This window comes from Physeter macrocephalus, chromosome 13 (genome assembly GCF_002837175.3).
Source record: "Physeter macrocephalus isolate SW-GA chromosome 13, ASM283717v5, whole genome shotgun sequence".
Classification (NCBI taxonomy): domain Eukaryota; kingdom Metazoa; phylum Chordata; class Mammalia; order Artiodactyla; family Physeteridae; genus Physeter; species Physeter macrocephalus.
This window is the reverse complement of record NC_041226.1, coordinates 13,952,722-13,964,947: the sequence shown is the minus strand read 5'-3', so window position 1 is coordinate 13,964,947 and position 12,226 is coordinate 13,952,722. Positions and strand designations below refer to the sequence as shown.

The 12,226-nt window shown below is 35.1% G+C and overlaps 1 protein-coding gene across 5 annotated transcripts in view; it reads left to right on the top strand.

Annotated features, from left to right (window-relative positions):
- Positions 1–12,226, top strand: part of TRPC4 (transient receptor potential cation channel subfamily C member 4) — a 122,244-nt gene that overhangs the window by 19,743 nt on the left and 90,275 nt on the right. For 4 of the 5 annotated variants that reach the window (XM_007117007.2, XM_007117010.2, XM_007117009.2 and 1 more), the window contains exon 2: positions 10,148–10,666. The exons of the other annotated variant lie outside the window; for it this stretch is intronic. In XM_007117007.2, the coding sequence (XP_007117069.1) occupies positions 10,148–10,666 (519 nt within the window). The remainder of the gene's footprint in view (positions 1–10,147; positions 10,667–12,226) is intronic. 5 annotated transcript variants of the gene reach the window in all.

The window sequence follows — 12,226 nt, the reverse complement described above, 5'->3', positions numbered from 1 at the left end:
GATAAACACTATCAAGTGAAACTAAAATTAGAATCTCTGATCAGAATTTGTGTAATTCTTTTAAAATTAAGTATACACTTGGCCCGTTGAGCTACATTCTCTACCAATAAAAGATTTCACTTGGATATCATTTAATAGATTCTCCTTCAATGTAACAGATATAAAGAGACAGAGAGTTTTAAAAATAAAAGTGATGTCTGTGAACTAAACGATCTGGGAGTCAGTGATAGCAATCCTCTCACTATTTTAGTGATTAAACCTAGCCAAAGCTGGTGGTGATTTAAAGTTGCTCTTTGTTTGATGTCGCCCTAGGAGTCGAAATAGATTTCTCCAGTTCTTTATCCAAGATGCAAATGATATTTAATAGCTATTATTTATGGTATGTCTATAGCAGTATACAACATAGTCTATGCCATTTTAGGAGATACACAGTTTAGATTTTCAGTCATGAAAAGTACACATTCCAAGCTTCGACATCTACACTAATGAAACTGGCCCACCAGGAAATAATTGTCCTACTTTTCAGATGAATCAAGCACTATAATTGGGATTGTGTTTATGTGAGGAGAAACAAATCAATCTGGCAAAACTGAACAAGACTGTTTTATGCTTTCTCCTAACAATCTTAGGCTTGTCACATAACACTAGTCCCTTCCTGTTATTTAGTGATTTGTAGATACCACATGCTTTCATGTTGCCCTGCAACATGATATCTTCACTGCAGCCCTATGTGTATTAACTTTGAGAAGACTTTGATATATATTTCTCCAGTTCTTATTCCACAAGGAGAAATATCCTGAATGAATGTCCAGATTTCAAAATGGGAAACTGGAAATGTGGAGAAGTTAACTGGCTTTGTCATTCTCACGCAACTGAAAATGGTTGAAGCAGGATGGAATGCTCACTCTTGATGCCTGAGCTATTTCCAGGACCTCACAGCTGCCTTACTTACAAGATATATAGTTTGTTGATGAAGAATTTAGACCCAGGAGTCAAGCTGCGTGGACTTCTGTGTGACCATGGGCAAACTATTGCACTTCTCTAAGGCCTATTCTGTTTGTCAAAAGAGGATTACAGTAACACCTAATTCCAAAAATGATTTTGAAGATTAACTAAGATGTGGCATGGAAAGCTCCTGGCACGGGGCATGGCGCATGATAAGTGCTTCATACATGTTAGTTGTTACTTGTGTCACTGTAATCAGACTCCAAGCATATTTGTATTAACAGTATCACCGAGTTGAAATGATTTTTGCCAGATCCTTGTTCATTTGGTTCAAGTGGGCTTCATAGTTCTAAAATAAATCTGTTATCCACGTTATTGTAGAAATATATTCACTATGTGCGTCCTACACCTATTCAAATCAATACAAACTATATCTTTTTGCTGGTTTTTTTTTTTTTTTTTTTTTTGCTGGTATTTTTAATTCAAGGTAGACTTGAAATAGGCTTACCATAAAAATACATAATCAATGCAATTTAAAATGAATATTAACTTTAAAAAAGTAGAAATAGTTATTAATGTTACATTATTTATATTTATATACTGGATGTATCACTGACCAAAGCTTGGGTAAAGTTATTATAAATAGTTTGTATGAGAGCACTTAAAGGAGATAAGAGAATCGTAAATTGTATAATCTGCACTCTCATTCTTCACTTTTCCCACAAACTCCTCTTTTTATTTTATTTTATTTTTTTTTTACAAACTCTTCTTTTAAAAAATTTATATTTATCTCTTCTTGTAAAAAGCTAATAACAATACCTTCCCTTTCCCCTGCCTCCATTTAAAGAAAAAAATGCCAGGTTAATGAGAGTTCAGTTTTACTAAAGGGCATCATAGAAATCATAAGGTTTGAGTTGGGTCTTGAAGGTTTGGTAGAATTTGATAAGTGGGAGGGAATAGGCAGAAGTCAACAAGAAAACTATGAATGGAAAGTTTGACACTGAAATGATTGGGCCATGGGATGCCTGTCAGGGTGGAGTACAATTTAGATTTGAATACACAGGGTGGGACATGATTATTAGAGGTCTTTGTTTATCAAATAAAGTAGTTAAGCTATAATTAGGTAATACCAAGGACAGTCTCTGTCCTAGGTTCTTTAAACAACCTAAAATAAGGAGCCTTTATGTAAATAACTATGTAGAACTCTCCAACAGGGCAAAATGAGACCTCAGGGGCAACCCTCCAAATTGATACATACAGCATGCATTCGAGTTCAAATATTCAATAGCATCATAATATTTCATGTAGAAATATTCCACAGTTTGTTCAACCTTTCTCTTTCGAAAAACATTCAGGTGATACCCAAGTTTCTATCATGACAAACAATGATGATATAAATGCATAGTCTCAAGGTGCCTGATTTTCTGTAGGAAGGGCTCCCTAACTAAGACTATGGTGCTTAGAATTTATGTAAGTGCCAGAAACTTTCCAGCAAGGCTGTTATAATTTGCATTCCTCTTGCTTTTGATGAATGTGGGTGCAGCAGCTCCTTAAATTTGGCAAAATAATTGTAGTTCATTATTATATTTCCTTTCCCTGTCTATTAATGAGAAAGATCATTCATGTTTCTGACCTTTTTTTTCCTTCCAGTTTTATTGAGATAAAATTGACATACAGCACCGTATACGTTTATGATAACGTTTAGCATAATTATTTGACTTACATAATCGTGAAATGATGATCACGATCCATCATCTCATACAGACACAAAATAAAAGAAGAAAATATTTTTCCTTCTGATGACAGTTCTTAGGATTTGCTCTCTTAACAACTTTCATATATAACATGCAACAGTGACAATTATATTTATCATGTTGTACATTACATTGCTAGTACTTATTTATCTTGTAACTGGAAGGTTGTACCTTTTGACTGTCTTAATCTATTTCCCCCTCCCCCTAACCCCTACCTCTGGTAACAAGAAATCTGATCTCTTTTTCCATAGGTTTGTTGTTGGTTTTTGTTTGTTTGTTTTTAAGTATAATGGACCTACAACCTTATGTTAGTTCTTGGTTCACAACACAGTGACGGATGTTTCTAACATTATAAAATGATGACCATGATAAATCTAGTTACCATCTGTCACCATACAAAGCTATATTCCCCATGCTGTACATTTCATCCCTGTGATTCATTTATTTCGTAATTTATATTTGTGCCTCTCAATTTCACTCACCAATTTCACTCACCCCTGACCCTCTTGCCTCTGGCAACCACTTGTTCATATTTTCGGTATCTGTGACTCTGTTTCTGTTTTGTTATGTTTGTTCATTCGTTTTGTTTTGATTTTCTTCTGTGAAAATCTTGGGTCATTCTACTTGAGAACTGTAAAACCAAATATGTAGTTTTCCATATTCTGTGTTTCCAATCTTGCTTTAAGAGTTCTCCCCAACCCTTGGGCTATACAACTATTTTTTAAAATTCTTTTTCTAAACTTGTGTTGCTTTTTGTTTTTACATTTAAATATTTACTCCATCTCAAATTTAATGTTATGAAATGAGATATGCACTAATTTTGTTTGTTTGGGGTAGAAAATTGTTTCAGTAAATGAACCACTATTTCCAATTGAATAGAAATTTTACTTTTTCACATATCAAGTTCCCATATAAAATAAGAAGTAATTCTGGGGACTTCCCTGGTGGCACAGTGGTTAAGCATCCGCCTGCCAATACAGGGGACATGGGTTCGAGCCCTGGTCCGGGAAGATCCCACATGCCCCAGAGCAACTGAGCCTGTGCACCACAACTACTGAGCCTGCGCTCTAAAGCCTGTGCTCCGCAACAAGAGAAGCCACCGCAATGAGAAGCCCGCGCACCACAACGAAGAGTAGTCCCCGCTCGCCGTAACTAGAGAAAGCCCACGTGCAGCAACGAAGACCCAACGCAGCCAAAAATTAATTAATTAATTAATTTTTTTTAAAAAAGAAGAAGTAATTCTGGTAAAATTCTATTCACCTGATCCCATATTTCTTGCTATATATTCTTGGACCATAGCCTTCATATCATAATTTTTGAAACACTTGGTTATATATTCCTCCATATAAACTAATAAAATAGTTTTATCAAGTTATAAACAAAACAACATAAGTAAAAAAGATTCTGAATAAAATGCACATATTTATTTTGAGACAATCGACATAATTAAGATATTAGGTCTTCTTATTCAGAACATAATATTGTATTTTCCCCATATTTTGGATTTTTGTGCAAGTTCATGTGTGAGTATATATGTATGTGTGTGTATGTGCATGTTTATGAAAATTTCAAGTTCTAAATAACTGATGTTAAATTAATTTTTAAATATAACTCTTAAGTTGAAACTCCCTTATGTTGGTTTGAATTAGAAGGTCGTCTGGGTGATTGAGAGAGGTAAATTTGATAGTCATAATCCTGAGTTTCAAAAAATGTAGGTTTCAATACATTATATAAAAACATTAAAGTTAAAAAGCAAGATGAAACTGAAGATTTTAACAAATTTTTTTTGAAGTACTTGAAAAAAAATTCTCATAAATTTTCACTTACTGTGCTCTCAACTGGAGTATAAAAATAGTTTTTGAGTCATAGAAATTTCATGTTACAGGGGATAACCTCTTTCATATAACAGAAATATTAAGGGACTTTCACAAGATAATATAACTAATTGAGTACAGCCAGATTAGAATATGGATCTATTTAATCTTAATAATTTAGGATACATCAAATAATATTATATAAGTAAATTTCTTTTACTCAATTTATACAACCCGGTTTATTAAATGCTGAATGCAAGGGAATGAATTGTTTTAAATTGGCTGAACGTCACTCCAGGATGAATTTCTCTTCTAGAAATGTATACTTCAGGATTAATAGTTCAAAAATGTATATGTTAGTCACAAAGAGACATTTCTATATTTGGGTAAGATGTCACATATGCCTCAGACTGGTGCCGAGTCATTTCAAGGTAAAGCATTTGGTTGAATTTGAGAAAAGCTATCAGTTTATGGGTTAATAGTTAATCACTTAAACTGATTAATGGGTGTTAATTAGCATATGTGTCGGTCAGTCATTGTGAATGCTATGTGACATGAAAATGATTCAGTTAATAATGTAACTAATATTATGATAAGGTTGAGAAAAAGACGTTGAACAAATACTCATTCTAAATCTTAGACAGAAGAAAAGCCAGAGCAAACTTCCAGCTATGCAACATAAGAAACAGGGACATGAATTTGGTTTCCAGATCCTCTTTTAACTGCCTCTTATACTTAGTTGTAGATTACTGGGTCAACTGTATAATTCAATCAGTTGGAATTTGTTAAACTGTGAAGTGTGTTGTTTGTTTACGAGTAATGTGAGTATAATTTTCATGCATGTATGTTTGCCTGGGTGTAGTGTTTTTATGTCTGTAGAGTTTACTTCAGCTAAAATAAGTCAAGCATAGTGTGATTTTTATCTACAGGGTTATCCTCATGATCTTCGTATCTATCCTTAAATATGCCAAATGGCAAATTTGAAAAATTTGGAAAAATACAATATTTCTATCAAAACCATTTTTAGGTAATAGCTACCAAGCACTTCTAGTGACCTATTTATTTATTTTAATGTTAGAAAAATGTGCTTTTCACTTGTAATGTTGGGACCACAAAAGGAAAGAGGGAGAGTTGCATATTGAAGATATTGAATAAAGCGAAGCACAGGATGGAGACAGAAAATAGACTTGTGAATCAAGCATGAAAAAGAGGGAGCAAGTCCATCTTCTGCATTTTCTAAATGTTTCTGAGATCAAATGCCTTATATTTTAGACTTCTTTAAATTTCTGAGTATTTAGTAGATAGCAAAGTGGCTACTCAATGGATAAATTTCTCAGCTGTGGGAGCTCAGCAAACAGCAGTCTCTCAGCTTGCTGCCCTCTTCCTGTCTTCAATATCACCATCTTCCAAGGAAAGAGGTAGTGTGGATGGCACTCTCATCTTTCCAGTGAAGTCAGTAAGAAGTGGCCTTTTATCAATTGTTATTCATAGCCAGCTAACAGACCGAAAAGAGGGGCAAGTTCATTGGCTCTTATTTGATTTAGGACTTCTCTGAAAGTCCCCTTTCAGGGCAAGATTTTGCAAATGTGCCATTAGCCCATGGCCATTCTGTAATGGAACTTTGAATTGTTTAGTTCTGTTGACCAGCTTTCCCTCCCAGAAAAGTAGACATTAAAGAAAGTGAAATCTGAACTGGAAGGTATCTCAGGGCATCTGGACTAGACCTCTCTTATTTTCTGATATCTTTGCTTTGAATTGTTCTAATCCATGCTTGTTCTCCCTCACACCCCCAGCACCGCTTGATGGGTCACATGCACAGCCTCTCCTTTTCCATTGCTACAACCCTAGTTCAGACTGCACTCGTTACCAGGCTCCGTTATCTGCCTCTACCCATCTGCTTAATTCAATCATCAAAATATGCTAGCGTGATGTTAATACTTCAGAATTACTCCATCACTCTCCTGGTTCAATTCTTCTATGACTCCACCAATGTCTACAAAATAATGCGATTCAAAACCTTCCCTCATCTTGCCCTGATCTACACTGAGGCATTTTATGATTATTTATCTCTATATGATTTATCCCATACTCTAAAGAAAGTATTTGCTATGAGTCCATTTTTCTTATTTTCTTCTTGTTGTCATTTTTCAGGCAACTTTTCTACATTGCTAGTTCCAACCAATCTTAAGTTTAAATTCCTCCTAAAATCCTTTTCTAATTCTACCAAGTAAAAATAATGTCTTCTCTAAATTCATTTCCCTTTTGCTTTATTCATACTCTCCTTAGGGAATTTACTAATTTTTTATGCTAAAACCATTTGCACAGTATTATACTGTGTGTGTGTGTATGCAGGTGTGTGGGTTTGCGTGCACACGCACCATATTTTTAGGACTAAGGAGAATAATTATGATTATCCTCAGAGAAGTATAAAAGGCCTTAGACAAATTCAATACCCAACCCTGATAATAAATAATGAATAATCCAATTCAAAATGATTGCTTAACAAGTTGAATGGTGTAAATAAATAGATGGATAGATAGATTGATAGATAAATAACTGGGAATACCAAGTATAATTTGTGGTGGGCATGAAAATTGGTATCACTGCTTAAGAAAATTGTTTGACCCAGAAATTCCATTGCTAGATACAAGACCAACAGACATGGACAAAAATGTGCATAGGAGCAATATTCTGAATAGCCACAGACTGGAAACCACACAAATATCATCAAAAATAGAATGGTAAATAAATTGTGCTGTATTCATAAATCAGAGTATTTTGCAGAATTGAAGTAACAAAAACGATTGCTACTAACAATATGGATATATTTCAAAGAGCTAATGTGGAACGGAGAAAGCTAGACATAAAAAGTACATACTTCGTTTATATAAAGTTAAAAAGTATGTGAAAGTAATCTGTGGTCATAGCAGTTAGATTTGTGATTACAAAATGGAATGACTGGGAGGTGACAAGAGGGAGGTCCCTGGGGTGCAGGCACTCTTCTAGATTTATTTTTTATAAATTTATTTATTTTATTTTTGGCTGCATTGGGTCTACGTTGCTGCACGTGGGCTTTCTCTAGTTGCAGCAAGCGGGGGCTACCCTTCGTTGCGGTGCATGGGCTTCTTCTCATTGCGGTGGCTTCTCTTGTCGGGAAGCACCGGCTCTAGGAGCGCAGGCTTCAGTAGTTGTGGCATGCGGGCTCAGTAGTTGTGGTGCACGGGCTTAGTTGCTCTCGGGCATGTGGGATCTTCCCGGACCAGGGCTGAAACCCGTGTTCCCTGCATTGGCATGCAGATTCTTAACCACTGTGCCACCAGGGAAGTCCTCATCTAGATTTTTGTCTGTGTCTTGTCACACAGGTGTGTTCAGGTTTTAAAAAAGGTTTCAAGCTGTACACTGATCTCTGTGCATTTTACTGTATGTATGTATGCTATACCTCAATAACAAGTTCAAAATGAATAATTATTGCAATGAATCAAAATATATTGAATAAAATAAAGGAAGAATCCATGGGTTCATTAGTAATACTCAATAATTAAGAGGAGAAGAGAGCAAAATTGTACATACTGAAGAATGCCAATTACTAAACTTAGAAGTGATGGAAGAATAAGAAAGCCCCCAATTTTCAGACTCCATGTAATAATTGATTCAGGTGTGTAAATAGCACTCAATAACAGGCAATTGTTTAAGTGTTTTTGTTTTATTGTTATTTTTCAATGCAATGCTTACCCTCTGGGACCTGGATAAACAATCACGTGTGCCTGCTGGGCTGACCTGTCAGAGTCCCAGCACACTACTGTCTGTTAAGTGTATATAGTTTGTGTGTTTTGTTTGAATATAACTGGTGAAAGTGATGGTTTTTTTAAAAAAGCAGTAGTGATTTGGGGTTTTTTTGAGTTTTGTTTTGCTACTTCATTCCATTCTTGACCAAAGCTTCCTTTAAGTCATTTATTATGGAAAATTGTCACACTAACTTAAAGGGAGGGGTGGGGGAAATACATAAATTGTCTTCTAAAAAATTAAATAAAATACTGAATATGTTAAAAATATGTATATATATATATATATATAGTGTGTGTGTGTGTCTTATGAATTAAATGGATATTCAAAATGGCCAGATGAATTAAAAGCATTTGAGTTTAATTATTCTCATATAAAGATAACACCTCTACTTAAAAGTAGTGCTACTGAAGTTTCATATGACTTTTGTTTTTCTCTACATAGTTGTTTTCTTTTGATCCTTTTGTGGTTTTAATCATATTTGACCAGCAGCATATTTTAATGTGACATGTCATCACTTTTTCTGCCATTCCTGTTTAACTTGTCCTTATGTAGCATTTATTTTCATAGAGGCCTCTATGACTTTGCCCCAGCAGGAAGAAATACTAAACCAAAAATTGTAAAGCAGCAGGATGTAGTGCAGTACGTACAGGCCTGGGTGTCAGACAGATGGACCTAGGTTCAAATAGCAGGATTCCCACTTACTCACCAAGACACCATGTCTATAAAATGTGAATAATGAATAGTGAGGGTGGATGTGCTTTAGGCCTACTAAATAGTGCCTATTAAATTATTTTTGTCATTACCATTCCTAGAGTATAACCCAAAGGAAATTGTTCATAAGCGCATTGGTGACCTGATTCATTGGGAAGCATTTCTTTCTTATTTTTTTCTTTTTTAATAGCTTTATTGCAATATAATTCACATACCATAACATTCACCCACTTAAAGTATACTATTCGGTGATTTTTAGTATATTCACAGGGTTGTGCAACCATAACTACAATATTAGAACATTTTTATCACCCTCAAAAGAAACTTTGTGTCCTTTAGCAGTCACCTCCCATCCCTTCCATTACCCCCAAGCCTAGGCAATCACTACTTTCTCCGTATACAGATTTGCCTATTTTGGATATTTTATAAAAATGGAATCATACAATATGTGATCTTTCGTGACTGGCTTCTTTCACTTAGCATAATGTTTTTAAGGTTCTTCCACAGGAAGCATTTATTTCTAATAACAGCGATGTTAGAATGGGGCACCACTTGTCATCTGGAAAATACACCATAAAGAAATGGATGAAAACAGAAAGCAGAGGGGCTAGCACTCTTGCGTTCTTCTGCCACCTGTAATCGCAGGGTGGATCTTAGGACTGCAGAAGATAAAACACTAACAAACAAGCAAAAACCCTGACTGAAGAATTTAAAACCTTCTATTGCAGAGGAAGATCTTGGGTTTAAAACAAATCATTAACTATTTTGTAGCGTCTTTCTTATTATTTAGGGAGCCCATATCACTGGGAAAGAAAAGCAAAGATTGTCAGCCAGAAAATAAGTTGGGAGCAAGAAAGTCTTTTATCAAGAGTTTCCATAGGCACTGAGTTTAAGATATCATGAAATGTCACAATTCGGATTAAACAAAGAATAATGTGTCATTCTATTGCAGAGCTATTTTTTGTTTAATTTTCTAATGTCTTTTGAGGGGAAAAAAGCCCTATCTCTCCTGCAAAAAAACCAAAAACCTGGAAAAAGACTTATGAATCTTGTTCAACATTGCTATAGCGTGTTGTTTAAATTCACAGGCTTGAGCAAATGCGTTACTACTCACGACCTCTGCTTTCTTCTTTCTAGGTGCCTCCCATACTCCTTGATAAGCAGTTCTCTGAATTCACTCCGGACATTACACCCATCATTTTGGCAGCCCATACAAATAATTACGAGATAATAAAACTTTTGGTTCAGAAAGGCGTCTCGGTGCCCAGACCCCACGAGGTCCGCTGTAACTGCGTCGAATGCGTGTCCAGCTCGGATGTGGACAGTCTCCGCCACTCCCGCTCCAGACTCAACATCTACAAGGCCCTGGCCAGCCCCTCTCTCATCGCCCTGTCCAGTGAAGACCCCTTTCTTACAGCCTTTCAGTTAAGTTGGGAGCTCCAGGAACTGAGTAAGGTGGAAAATGAATTCAAGTCAGAGTATGAGGAGCTGTCACGACAGTGCAAACAATTTGCTAAGGACCTACTGGATCAGACAAGAAGTTCCCGCGAGCTGGAAATCATTCTTAATTACCGCGATGACAACAGTCTCCTAGAAGAACAAAGTGGAAATGATCTCGCGAGACTCAAATTGGCCATTAAGTACCGTCAGAAAGAGGTGAGTTTTGCCAGACTTTATCCATCAAAATGCCACAGAATTTAAATGGCACTGAGGGAAATTGGTACTCCAAAATTAGGTTGGGGGTTCAAAGCATTTTCTGTTTAACTGTAAGTGGATGATATTTATTGTCTGCCAGATTACAGATGATGAAACACATTGAAGAGTGGCGGTAAGTAGGTTAATAATTAGTGATGGTTTTTGACATCTGTGTTAAAATGTACACATTTAATGGTGTGTGATGGTAAAACTAATGAATTTTAGAATCTCTGCACTAAGAGTTCTGGTTCTGCCATTTATAAGTTTTGCTACTTTAGAGGGTCACACAGATCTCTTTGAGTTTCGGTTTTCTCATCTGCTTAATGGACTTTGATTATATATATATATTTCTTTATACATATAAAATATTTTACTCACAGAGTTGTAGGAAGTGTAAAATGAGTGGATGTGTGTGAAGGCTCTTAGTAAATTATAAGGTATGATCCTAATAAAATACATTATTAGAAGTTATTAATAAAGGAAAGCCTTTAGTCCAACAGCAGATGAAAATACTAAAACTTCATATCTGGCTTAGTTTCTTGATTTGTCGGGAATGAGAAGTTAAGAAGTCAATTGCAAATTGCAGAAGAGTAATAAATTTTTCATTAGATTTCCATGGATTTGAACATTAAATAAGGAAAATTCAGATCTATTACACTTATCACCTAGTGTAATTGCTTTTTGTTTCCATCACTGATTTTGAGTAAGTTCTCAAAAATCTATTTACCTCTACCTCCAGAAAATATTGGTTTTCTTTTCATTGGTGAATTATAGTAATTGTTCTAGAACAAAAGTTGGAAAAAACTATGTATGTAATATAAGATGAAAAAGAAAGAGAAAAAGAAACTTCTGAAAAAAAAGTATTCTTTTTTTAACTTGGCCCTAAATATTCTACATTAGCACTGGTTGCTTTATCTATTGCTACTTACTAAATACTTAAGATTGAAGGTACCTGAATTTGCTTCTTTGAGTTTTTCCTGTAGTTCTTTGGCCAGTTGTCATGGGAGTCTAAAAGTAATTAACAATCTTTTCCCTGAACAACAAAGGAAACAGCTTCTTTCCTGTGCATTCCCACTGATTCTAAAAATCACATGTACTAGTATCAGCTCATTTTTTTAGGGTATCATGTTTAGGACTCAGGGCTCTTTTTTTTTTAAGGGACTAGAATAATTTTAATATGCAAATAGAAGAAACTGATGAAAAATTTCACATGATTAAAGATTGTAAAATACTAAATATGAAACTTACAAATACACCAGATAGATTTAATTGATATTTATAGGACATCCCATCCAAAAAACAGCAGATTACACTTTCTTCTCAAGTGCACATGGAACATTCTCCAGGGTAGATCACATCTTGGGTCACAAATCAAGCCTCAGTAAATTTAAGAAAATTGAAATCATATCAAGCATCTTGCCTGACCACAACGCTATGAGATTAGAAATGAATTACAGGGGAAAAAACGTAAAAAACACAAACATGTGGAGGCTAAACAATATGTTACTAAATAACCAAAAG